We start from the raw sequence: 13,201 nt of genomic DNA, 5'->3' as shown, positions 1-13,201 counted from the left end.
GGGCTTTGGTTTCTATGATCACATGTAGATTTTCGATAAATACACCCTATTGTGGATAGGATCCACTGACCGAGAAGAAGCAGGAGAATCTTTGCTAGCAGGTTGGCTGACTTAGTGAATTATGCTTAAACTAATGAACTTGGGGGGTAATGTCCAAAACTGTTTCACCTGCGTATTCATAAGCAACAGGGTCGATGAGTGCACCTATAAGAGTAGTTAGGAATGCTCCCCAACCCTCTCCAACGGCAAGAATCCTAAGTTCAGCGACCTCAAGTGCATTTCTACCAATGCAAGTCACCTGGGCAACAAAAAGGAGGGGAACTGGAGCTCTGTGCCCAGTCTGAGAGTTATGATGCTGTAGGAAACACAGAATACTCGCATGACTGGAAGACCACAGTGGATGGCTACAAGCTCTTTCAGAAAGATAGAAAGGGAAGAAGAGGGGACAGAGTTGCACTTCACATGAAAGAGAAATTTGAATATGTGCAAATGAGCTATGGAGGCCATGAAAGTTCTATTGAATGCCTTTGGATCAAGATTAGAGGGGTCATCACCAAGGGACATCTTATGTCCGATGCCTGCTACCAACCTCCCAATCGGGATGACAAGGCTGATGAAACCTTACTTTGGCTGCTTAAGGAAGTCTCAGGCCAACAGAACTTGCTCCTCATGGGTGACTTCAATTACAGGGACATTTACTGGGAAAGCAACATAGCAGTGTACAAGTTGTCCATCAGTTTCCTGCTATAGATGCTGGACCTGCTGATTAGGAACAGCACAGTGCGAGATTTACTGCTCACAAACCAAGAATGCTTACTTGACAACAAAAGTACCAACAATAGCCATGGATACAGTGATCATAACGTTATGGAGTTGAAGATTCTGCTGAGCACACTGAAGACCAGTAGCAGGACAAAGACCCAGCATGTTGGAAGAACCAAATTCAGTATGCTCGGAGCCCATCTGTGAGGGATTCCATGGGAAGTATTCATGGAAGGCAATGGAACTTGTGAGTGCTGGGAGTTTTCAAGAACAGCCTCCTGGAAGCACAAGAACAGTCCATTCCCTACTGAGGGAAGGGAAGAAGGCAGAACAAGAGACCACCCTGGCTTAACAATGAGCTTTTGGGTGTCCTTAAAAGCTAAAAAAAGAAGCATACCAGCTATGGACAGGCAGCCAAATTCCATTGAGGACTGTAAGAACCTTGCTTTGGAGGTTTTCAAGCTGTGACTGGATGGGGTGCTAGATGGGGGTTGGACTAGATGACCTCTAGGGGTCCCTTCCAACCCAAAACATTCTATGATTCCATGATAATCTCATCTAGGCTTCCCTTCCCATGAAAGGTTGGACCAGAGGATCTTTTGAGGTCCCTTCCAACCTGTGAGATTCTACGATTGTTTTATTTCATTTGTGACAAGGCTATTAAGGTGCTCTGAAGTGTAGTCTTTTAACTTTGTGACTCTGTCTGCGTAAATGCTTTGTAGCCAAGATACATGATGCATTGCTTTCTTCAATATATCTTCAAATTGTTGGTTCTTTTACTTTTGCGTATTATGCTGGTTAGAATTCATACTGGATGTTTGCTCAATAAGGAGAGTAAATTAATATTGACCTACTATTAAAGAGGAAAGATAATTGACTTCAGGTGTTTGTTACCTGAAATAAGTGAATAACTGTAAAATGTACTTTTTATTTTGCAGGCACTATAAGAAGCGTTGTCAAGGCCGGATGCGGAAACATGTCGGTGACCTGTGTTTACAAGCTGGCATGTTACAAGATTCCTTGGTGCATTATCACATGGCGGTGGAACTTCTGCGGTCTGTGAATGACTTTCTGTGGCTTGGAGGTAGGATTAAGTGGTGATCGTGAATCAGTTGTTATAACCAAGTGAATCAAAATACCTTCTATGATTTCTGTATTGTGAAAAGTAGGAGTGATTTTGGTGACCAAAATCTGAATATCAGGTGTGATTAAGAATTAAGTTGAAATAAAAATTAGTTAACAAGACATGAGAAAGACACGTGTTTAAGAAAACTTGCAACGTAAAATGCATTACTGTAGTAAAGCATGTACTTAAAAAAAATTCTGCATCTGACTTTTTAATGATTCTTTGGAAAATGTTGGTTTGTTTTTTTTTTTTTTTTTTTTTCAGTGGATTGTACAGGTGTTTTAAAAATCTTCCCTGTGGGTATCTGCTATGGACTGTTAGGAAAAGATTTTTGCCTTTACATCTACCAAAGCCACGAGTGTTTAACTTCCACTGGCATAACTTCCTTCCTTTTACATTAGGTCCTAGGCTTCACTTTTTTTCTCTGCCTTTTCCTTCATCCTTTCTGTCATGGTTTAACCTGGCATGCAGCTGAACAACACACAGCCATGTGCTCACTCCCCCCCCCCGCTCAGTGGCATGGCAGAGAGAATTGGAAAACAAAAGTAAAACCCATGGATTGAGATAAAGATAGTTCAATAAAACAGCAGAGGAAATGGATAATAATAATAGAATATATAGAATATACAAAACAAGTGATGTGCAGTACAATTGCTTACCACCCAGTGACTGATGCCCAGTGTCCTCGAGCAGTGATTGCCCTCCCCTGGCCAACTCCTTCCCCCAGCATGATGTCATATGGTATGGAACACCCCTTTGGCCAGTTGGGGTCAGCTGTCCTGGCTGTGCCCCCTCCCAGCTTCTTGTGCACCTGGCAGAACAGGGGAAGCTGAAAAGTCATTGACTGGTGTAAGCACTACTTAGCAACAACTAAAATATCAGTGTGTTACCAACATTCTTCTAGTACTAAATCCAAAACACAATGCTATGCTATACTAGGAAGAAAATTAATTCTATCCCAGCCAAAACCAGGACACTTTTCTTTTTTTCATTCCTGTTTTTTTTTCCTGCTTTTTTTTTCTTTATTGGATGTACAAGTGATCTTCCAGTACAATTTCTGCTTCTCAATTTCATACCCTTTCAGGACAAGCACTGTCTCCAGTCCTGCTTTTAGCTTCCTCATTCTACTTGGAAGTCCACTTAGCTTCCTAGTGGCTCTGTAGGTTACCTGTTATGGAAACCTTAACACCTTCTGACCTTCCACTTCTTTCTTTCTACTCTTCCAAAAAGTTAAATGGCTCAGGATTCTTCAAGCAGGAAAGGAGAACTTTTCTCTTTGTGCAGACCATGAAAATATTTTAAGGCCCATCTGGTCATTGACATAGAGGGTGACACCCCTTTCTCATCTCTCCTGCCTGTCCTTCCTAAAGAGCCTCTGTCCTTCCATTCCAACACTGCAGCCATAGGAGCTGTCCCACCACATCTCCATGATGCCAGTAACATTGTAGCCGTGCAGGTGCGCACACATCTCTAACTCCTCTTGTATATTCCCCAAGCTATGTGCATTTGCATAGAGGCATTTAAGTTGGGCCGCCAATGAAGCTGACTTACTGGCTGGAGCGGCTGGAATTCCTTTGTGCTGCTCTTCAGGTGCTCTCCTGCCAACCTGTGATCCTTCTCCAGGGTCTGGGTATCTGTTGCTAGCACTGGCATCAAACTGGTAGGAATGGGATGGATTGAGGTTCCCCTCCCCCGGAAGCTTCAGTTTAAAGCCGTCTTCAACTTGGCAAGCCTATAACCGAAGATGCTCTTCCCCTTCTCTGGCAGATGGACTCCATCAGCCCCCAGTAGACCAGGTTTCTCAAAGCAAGACCCATGGTCTAAGTAGCCTGGCTGTGGCACCAGTCCTGTAACTATTTGTTGATTCACCGGATTTGACTGGACCTTTCAAACCCTTCCCCTTTGACCGGGAGGATTGATGAAAAACTACCTGTGCTCCAGAGTCCTTGCCACTGCTCCCAGGGCTCTGTAATCTTTCTTGATACTCCTCAGCCTGCTCCTGGCTGTATCACTGGTGCCCAGGTGAAACAACAGCAGCAGATAATAGTCAGTGGACTGCACGAGGCTTGGTAGTCTCTCAGTGATGTCTCTGATACGAGTCCCCAGTAAACAGCATACCTCTCTAGAGAATGCGTCAGGCTGGCAAATGGATGCCTCTGTACCTCTCAGGAGAGTCACCTACTACTATCACCGTTGCCTTTTCTTGGTTGTGCTGGTTGTTATATGGGGAGCAGATCAGGCTGCCTTACTCAGCTCCAGCATCTCTTCCTGGTATGACAGATCTTTCCTCAGTCTGCAGAGCAGTGAAGTGGTTCTGGAAGGGCACCTTAGGCTTTGGGGGAAGTCTCTTCCTCCTGCTGGTCCTTGCTGTTGCAACTATCCATTCTTCTGCATTATTGTCCCCCCTCCCATCTGTGTGTGCTGGTGGGGGAGTTTTTGGCTGTGGGCCCACTGCAGACTGCACTTGGAACCAGCTATCTAACTCCTTCTCAGCCTCCCTGATGTTATGCAGCCTTCTCACCGCCTGCTGCAGGAGGTCCTCCACCTGGGCACACCTTTTGCAGGCAGGGCTGCTGCCTGCCCCTGCTCCAGGAGGAAGGTCTGGGTACTTCTGAGGTCTGAGCTCTGCACTGCAGCCTCTCCCTTCAGCAGCTCTATCTGGGTGGAGGCTCGGACCACCACTGGGGTAGATGGCGCAGACCCCCCAGCCAGAGCTGCAGCCTTTGCTCTCAGAGAAGTGCCCACCATTCTGCCTTGAAGGTCAGGTAGGATAAGCGCCCTTGACCTGTGCAGATGGTCACAGAATGGTGCCCCATTGCTGGGTTATGTGTACTTCAGGTCTCCCACCCGGCTAGTGGAATGCCCCTCTTATGAAGAGGTGCCCTCCCACAGGAACTGCTGCACCACACCCTGGCTGCCATGCCACGCCCTGTTTGTTCATCCTGTTGGCAGCGCTCCCGGTCACTCGTGCTCCCTAGGGCTGCCTTTTGTGGGAGTGGGGGGTGGCCACCATTACTCCTGTCCCCACCCAGGCTTTGTCAGCTAGTCTTGTGAGAGCTGCCGACTCCTGGTGGGTCTCTGCACTCCTTTGGGGTTTCCCTGGCTCAGGAAACCCCCCTGTATGCTATGATCTCCCACTCCACTGCAGAACGTGCCTACACCGGAGCTGGTAGCCTCTGTGAGTGACTGTTGGTGGCAGTTACTCTGCGTTTAAATCTGCTGCTGTTATTCTTGGCCCTACAAGGATCGCAACCCTTGGAACCTGGCTGTCCAGACTATTTCCCACCTACTTTATAGGCCAGCTATGCAAATCTTACCAATTTGTCTATCAGCATGCTATGGGAGACCATTTCCAAAGGTCTTGTGAGAGTCAAAATATTATAACATCTACTGCTGTTCCTTTGTCCACTGAGCTAATCATCTCATCATAGGAGGCAGTGAGGTTGCCAAGGACTGATTTAACCTTGGTAAATAATGTGTGCTGTTTCCAGTTTATCCTTCATGTGCTTGGAAACGGCTTCTAGAAGGATTTCTTTATAGTCTTTCCAGGGAGCTGACGTTGATCTGCCTGTAGACCCCTGGTACCTCCTTTCTGAAGAAGGCTATGATGTTTTCCTTTGTCCAGTCATTAGAAATCTCACCCAAGTGTCATGACCTGTTGGAGGTGATCAGAGAGTGGTCTCACGTTGGCCAGCTCTCTATGGATTCATCTTACCTGGTTTTGTGGAGTTGCATGCCGTTGGATTAAGTGCTTCATATGTCTTGTCTTCCTCTGCTGTGGCTAGTACGTACTCCTACAGACTCTGCTAGTAGTCTTGGGGAGCTGGGAGGTCTGAGAGTAAACCTTACCGGTAAAAAGAGATAGAAAGGACGTTGAGTATCTCAGGCTTTTCCATGACCTTTGTCACTAGGTCTCCAATTTGAGACATGCTTTATGTTTGTGTAAATAGACTTTACTACATGATACTTCACTTCTTGCAAGTATCTCTACTAAGCTGTTGGCTTTCTTCTTTACAGCTGCTCTTGAGGGGTTATGCTCAGCATCAGTCATCTATCATTATCCTGGTGGTACTGGCGGTAAAGTTGGATCTCGCAGGGCACAAGGAGGTTCTTTTTCTGCTGAGGCAGGCAACAGGCACAGACCAGGTAAGGACAGGATTTAATTTTTGTTCTGTTTGTCACCACTGAACATCTGAAAATTTCCTCCCTACTTCCTAACTCTGTAAAATTATACCGATGACAGGATAAACTGGAAAGGTGGGTGGGAGGGGAGAGCTGTATTTCTTTTTAAGATTTTACGTGAATGACTTTTCTACTGCTTTGGTATTAATGTCAACATGTGTGCTTTGCATAGAGTTGCAGAGCTTTTGATCTCTTCATCTAATTGTTAATAGTCTCTGTGTTTGAATTCTGCCGGAGGAGATACAGACAGTTTCCATAAAGTACATGTGATGTGACAGAGTTGCACATATTAATAAGAAGTTAGGTACATTTATTCAGAGGTGTTTTGCTATTCTGAAGTAAACATTTAATAAATAGGTTTGCTTAACTAAATATCAATAAACCAACGTAATTTTTAAGATTTAGTATGCTTTTCTAAACACTCAGTTTTCAGTAATTAATACGATGATTGTATTAGCGTTGGTACGATAGACATTCTTTGAGAAATGGCCCGCTGCTTAAACTATTTTAGGAATTATTAGGAGAGTAACAGAGAGAAAAAAAATAGAAAATATCATTTAGTCTACAGTTCATCTGCATCTGGAATATTGCATGCCATTTCAGTTTCCCTGCTCAAAAGGGTGTTCATGTTCCCTACCTCCCATTTTTCTACTGGAAGGAGGTTGCAGATTGGCAACAAAGATGATCTTGGTATGGTTTCTGTACAAGAATAACTGAATAGCCTAGAACTCTGCAGTTCTGCCAAAGAGATGGCTGAGGAGAAATATGAGAGAGCTCTCTAGTACGGTGAATGTTGTGGAAGAGGATGGATAGGGACCAGAGGCGTTCAGTGCTTCTTCTGAAGAACTAGAGGACATCAATACAGCTAGCAGATGGAAAAGCAGATGAAAGAATTGTTCTTTATTCAGTTTTATAGGTATGATGTTGAACTCCTTGTTAGGAGTTACTGGATCTGGTAGATAGAAGCGAGGCTGCTGCAACTCTCTGTCCCCGGGTCCGGCATTCCCAATAGGCATACACACACACTGTATGTACACACAGCGGGCCACACAGACCAACACAGACAGAAGACAGCCCTCAAACACAGACAGCACTAACAGCCTGATCCTGCTCCCCTCTCTGGCTGATTAGTATGAAAGCCTGTTAGTAGTAAAGATCCATCCAGTAGCTGGTTTTAGTCACTCAGTCTGTCCAGTAGCTGGCTGCTGGGTTGCCAGGTCTCACCAGTTGCTGGCACCTGGACTTACAGGCCTCTGAAACCCAGAGCCCCATTCCAGTTGTTGATACTTAGACCTACATGCGTGCACGCGCTCCCCTTGCCCCTCTATTTTACCATGCTTGTTCCTCCCTAAACTGCTTTGATCTCTCCTTTTCCCTGCCTTTGGTTCATCCCCTGCACTTTCCGTAAGAAATCTTGTACGATCCCAAGACGTTCTTTCCCTGTAACCTGTAATGAGGCCCATATCCCTGTAGGCATTAACTCCCTGCCCCGACTGTAAGGTGAACCGGAGAGCTGCTCATGTTAACTCATCTTGATGGGTTTCACCCCCAGACAGCTCTGTTTGCTCTGATGAAGTTATTGGGGTTCAGCTGACTGTTGCTGTTCCTCTGTGCTCCTTTGTATTTGTGGAGATGAGCCTTAATCCTATAACCTAACAGTAGCTACATGGTGTTAAGGTTCCTGAAAGTTTCTATGGCTTCCAGAGGAGGTGGGCTAGGGTAGTGAAAGAAAAATGTATTGGTAATTATGAGCTAGACAGGCCTTTGGTCTAACCCAGCATAGCTGTTTCTATGTATATACTTAAGTTCTTACACAGTACTGAAACAAATAGAAGCTGGGTTTAAGTACTCTCATGTGCAACATGATCAAAATGAATTCCTTCATCTAAAAAACCCCAACCGCCTATCTTTATTCATCTAAAGTCACAATCCAGTAAACACTTGCTTTGTATTCTCTTTATTACAAACGGTGTATGTTGACACCAGGTAATTGTGATAGTAAAATTGCCTTATTTCACGAGAGGATGCTGATTTTTTTGTATAATATCTAGTCATTAAAATCTGTGCATATGGTCCCATGACCTGTGAGTACATTTTATGTTGGCTGTTATGGTATAATTTCACACAGTTATTAACCTTTGTCTGCTTTTCTACAATTATTTAACAGTAGGTGTTGCAATCTGTTTGTTTGTAATGAGTAATCCTTGTTACTAATGAAGGTAAAAAATAAGTCACAGCTATCAGAATAATTGAATAAAATATATTTTGGGTATTTTACTGGTGCTTCTCTATATAAGTTGTCTTCTAGTTCAAAGTCTTGTTTCAAACTTGTTAGTGTGGTTGTATTCTAAAAAAGTTTTTTAACTTCATATGGCAAGATTTTTAAAAGGACTTTTGTGTGAAAAAAACTGATTACAGTTTTTTTTGTCATCCCTTCCATATGAAAATGTTACTTCATGGTTTATTAGGTATTGGTCCCTAACTCTAGTTATGAGGTCTTACTGCTTTGAGATCTGAACTGCTGAATACTGTCTTGCCGAACAGCTGTTGCTGTGATGTCTTTTTTCCTACAAGGTTTTCTGAAAGTTTCTTTTTAATACCTTTTTTTGACTCTGCAGTGCCTTTCACTTTAAAATCTTTTCAAACTGCACCTTTGTTTATAATCTACTTTGTGATAATTAATTTTGTGAAGACAGTATTTAATCTGGGGAACAAACTCCAGTGTATTTTTCTGTAGGATAAGGCCAGAAACAAAAGGGGTTTCCAAATTCTGTGCAAATCAATAAATGCTCATACTTGGAACTGACATTCAATTTGTGCCTACTTTTGAGGCATATAGATGTGAGAGTTACCTTATTGCTTCCTGATGTGCCTGGAATTGCACCTCTTCTTGTGCCTGTACTTCAGCCTTGACAGGATGGGGTTTCTAGGTACTGCCTTTGTGCCCAGACCCGGTCAAGAGAAACATCTTTCTCTTGAATCTCCTGTGATTTCCACCATTTGGCATTTTTAGACTATAGCACAGGACCTGGCTGCTCAAAAACATGTTGTAGTGTCTGCTTTATATAGAAACATCTTTGGAAAGGGAAGCTTTAATATTGTCTCTCTTTGTATAATACAGAGCACAAGCTTAAGAGGGCAGTGCTAAAGGGGGGGGGGGTTTATTGGTGTGGTTTTTTTTCCCCCTACTGAGCAGAATTGCAATGTGTTTCATACCTATCTGTAACCATCAGAGTATTGTCTGGTTTTTGTTGGTGTACCCTTCAACTTCTTTTGAAACTCTTGATGGGAATAGTTCTGAGCAAATCAACTGAAGGGAGGTCCTGTCTTGCTCATAAAGCAATTGCTTTTGACTGCTTAACCCTTGATCTTAACAATTTTATTGCCATGGTTAATCAAAGTTTAGGGCAACAAGGTGTTACATATTTGATGGTCCGACTTTGCAATACTCTTGACAGCTATTTTATGTGACTAGTCTGGCATGTTGGGTTGGCATGACTCAATTATTCAGAAAAAATTGACGGAGTAAAATTAATGATAATTAAAAGGGGTACAATTACTTGAGAATGCCTGCAGTATTGTGTAGATTAAGTGAGCTCCCACAAGGACGTTTAAGCACTTTAGGACCTGATATTAAAATACAATAAGTGGATTGTGATGGAAACTTGCCCACAGGAATAAAGGATAAAAAGGGTACGGCTTTAAATTACACACTGAAAATTCTTAAATTCTTCTTGTTGTGTCTTAGAATTCATTGCAAGTTTACAGGATTTTTACATTTATTTTTTAACAAAATGAGATTTAACATACAGTGACTACTTGAATTATAATTGGTAGTCCTTCAAAATAGCAATGATGATCCTAATATATATCATAATTTTGTTCAAGCCTGTTATAAAACATTGTAAGAGCTTATTTTGTTGGCTATATTTGAGGCTGAAAAAAAAAACCATTTTTGTTCCTCCTTTTAGGGGCACAAGAAGTTCTCATTGATCCAGGTACATTATTTTCATGCATGTTTCCAGTGTCTTTCCTTTTTATTACTTGCATTTGTTTTGCATTTGTACAGATAATTACTGCCACTTGCCAAAACTAATACTGATTCCTGATGCTTTGTTTTTTTGCTATAAATCTTCAGGAAGCAAAGAGTCTGAAGGGTAACTGGCACAAAATAAATGATGTAGTTCCGTGATTGTGTCCCTGTAAATTCTAATCGAGATTGTTTCTTCTCATGAGTAGTGAGGATTTTTAATTTTTTTTTTTTAATTATTTTATTTTTTTTTATTTTTTTAACCAACAAACCTGAATGGTCACATGTAGTCTTGTAGTGTCACGGTATTCCTTCCATCATTACTAACAAATAACATCCATAAAAACCTTAAGGTGTTAATACACAGATGTGTTTGGTATGATTCTTTAAGGTTGACAAACATACAAAAAAGTTGCTTTAGCATTTGAGCATGTAAAATAACATATTTCTGAATAGAGAGGGAGTAGAAAGTATCTCTCACAGTAGTTTTTAACTATCTATTGAGAGTTAGATCCATCTCTGAAACACAAAGATTTCTTTGCCATCTTAGTAGAGAAACCTCTTGGAGAAATAAATTGCTGTATAAATTTAGGCGTGTAATCCTACAGATTAAGTAACACTTAAAAAGTTACAGAGCCTTGCCAAACCTTTGATATGTTTCCAATTTTATTACGTTAACTCTGCAATAAAATTAAATTCTAGAGATAAAATTTTCCTGTTCTTCATAATACCCTGGATTTCCTTGCCTTCTATTTCAGATTCTTATCCCTTATGTATGTAAAGAATTTTTCTGTCTCTCACCTTCTTTCTTATATAAAAAACCCAATTTCTTACTGTTTTGTCTGGGCCTCAGGTAATTTTTTTTTTTTTTTTTTTTTTTAATGTGGAAAGCTCAGATTTTGTGGCCTTTGTTACAATATAACACTTGCTTTTCTGTGATTAGAAATCGGGGAGAGAAGTATTTGTTTTAAATGATTGGAGAGCGTCACTGTTCTAATAATTAGTTTACAAAAAAATTGAACTTTTTTTTTTCTTAGGTGTGCTTTAGAAATACAATTTTTAAGTAGAACAAGGAATAATTCAAAGATTAAAATTGCATATTCAGCTGTGGCCATAATCTAATTTTAGCAGTACAATATTTCAGTCATAGTCTAAATACTCAGATAAGTTTGAAAGATTATGAATATCTTTGTTTTTTACCAAGCAAAAGATTATTTCCTGTTTGCTGGTTTATGATTGAATCAATTTTTCATTTGTACTCTTTAAAATAGCATAGTGAAACAGAACTAGTGTTTTCTAGGTAGGGTGTGATTTCTTTCTAGGTAGGGCAAGTGTAGTCAAAGCTACAGCATATCCTAGTTTTCTTTGTAGATATTTAGTATTTGCTGAAAGTCCTTCTGCTCATTTCTTACCCTGTTCTGTTCTAGGTGCACTGACTTCAAATGGTATAAATGCAGACACCAGTGCTGAGATAGGACGTGCCAAGAATTGCCTTAGTCCTGAAGACATCATAGATAAATATAAAGAAGCCATTTCTTACTATGGCAAGGTAATCCTATTTATTTTTAAGAAACTTCACTGAAATTCTTGTGAACAATGAACTGCTGTGGTTTTGGTTTCAGAGGCATATGCAAGAAAGTTTGCAAAACATATGATAATGGAAGAAATGGGAGTAATTTATGCTACTGAACTAAGTGCTTGGTTTAGAGTTTGGGAATGTCAGACCTTTGGTCAAAGACACCTAAACCACCAATGTGCTAAGTAAACCATTTGCTGTACCTGGTAGTACCTGGAGGTTTTGGATTCATTGTTTTACATTTTTAAAGCACTCTAAGCAGAAGTGTTAGATATTTGAAGGCTTGTTAACTGTTACATATGTTCACGGTCCTTAATACATACATCATCCACTCCAGTGACGCTTCGATGCCTTGTGTAAGCTGCAATTTGATTTACTGTGCCTGCTGGAATGATCTCTGGGGAACTGAGGAGTTTATGAAGAGGTTGCTGCTGATGCATTGATTTTTACAGGATTGTTCAGGGAGGCTGAGAGGTAGGGGGTCATAGAGGAAACATGAAGGACAAATATTCTTAAAAGATGATTTAGAAAAATTAAACGGTTTTCAGTTCTACTGGAGCATTTTTTTAGATTTTTGTGCAAATGCTCAGAGCATAAGATTGTAAAGTAGCTTAATGTTTGCACTCATAATATGGAGAGAAAAAATGATTTCATGCTGTGACAATAGTGGCTCAGTATCTGCATCAACATTAAAGATAAGTTTTAATTGTACTGCAGTGTGGTTATGCTTTAATAAGTTTTTAACTTCAAGTCTGTCTCTTGTTTGATATTGAAAGTATCTTTAGACTAAGCTATGTAAATATGATATGGCATTTCTGTGTCTGTGTTGAAGGGAGACTCTCCAGATTAAACAAGATAAATTGTGTGCATGAGTTAATTTATCATAAGAATGAAATGTGATTAGTTTTGGGGATAGTTTGACATCAATTTGAATCCATCAACATAATGATAATTCTCAAGTATGCATTCAGCTTTTTATGTTACCTTAAGGGTCAGTTGTTCATCTAGAAAGAGTATGATTTCTTTAGAAGTATCAAATTATTGGACTTTGTTGGACTTAGGGCAGGGTATTTATATTTTGATTATAATAATATACATTATGCTCTCAGCAAGTAATAACTAAGCTTCACTGCAGCTTCACTTGCAAATAACAAAGAGCTTTGTCTTGGGACTGGCCTATAACTGTTCAAGACAAGCATAGTTAGCTTTTCTTTAAGACCTACGGCCCTGTGCAACCTGCTCTAGGTGAACCTGCTTTATCAGGAGGGTTGGACTAGCTGATCTCCTGAGGTCCCTTGCAACCCTTGCCATTCTGTGATGCTGTGATAAAGTAATTCCTAGCTCTCATGCTGAGGAAGCAGCGCTTTTTATGTTATCACTGAGCTTAAGAAACTTCAATAGCATCTTCTAGAATACATTCAATCTCCAGTAATTTGTTTTTGCTGATATAAATGCACAAGAGAGGAATATGTAACTGCTTTGGTGGAGTAACTCTTGCATTTCGTTCTGACCTTTATTTCCCCCA

General features: G+C 40.9%; 1 protein-coding gene across 1 annotated transcript in view; it reads left to right on the top strand.

The window, feature by feature from the left end:
• Nucleotides 1–489: 489 nt before the first annotated feature.
• LOC104127478 (trafficking protein particle complex subunit 9) overlaps nucleotides 490–13,201 on the top strand; it is a gene marked incomplete at its 3' end in the record, with an annotated part of 59,198 nt that continues 46,486 nt past the window's right edge. Inside the window, exons 1-5 of the mRNA XM_009640150.2 lie at nucleotides 490–719; nucleotides 1,701–1,846; nucleotides 5,906–6,034; nucleotides 10,042–10,068; nucleotides 11,528–11,649. Of these exons, the coding sequence (XP_009638445.2) occupies nucleotides 490–719; nucleotides 1,701–1,846; nucleotides 5,906–6,034; nucleotides 10,042–10,068; nucleotides 11,528–11,649 (654 nt within the window). The remainder of the gene's footprint in view (nucleotides 720–1,700; nucleotides 1,847–5,905; nucleotides 6,035–10,041; nucleotides 10,069–11,527; nucleotides 11,650–13,201) is intronic.

Source organism: Egretta garzetta, unplaced genomic scaffold, assembly GCF_000687185.1.
Source record: "Egretta garzetta isolate BGI_Z169 unplaced genomic scaffold, ASM68718v1 scaffold1426, whole genome shotgun sequence".
Lineage (NCBI taxonomy): Eukaryota > Metazoa > Chordata > Aves > Pelecaniformes > Ardeidae > Egretta > Egretta garzetta.
Note: the sequence above shows the minus strand (reverse complement) of the source record. Positions and strands in the feature narration are given on the sequence as shown.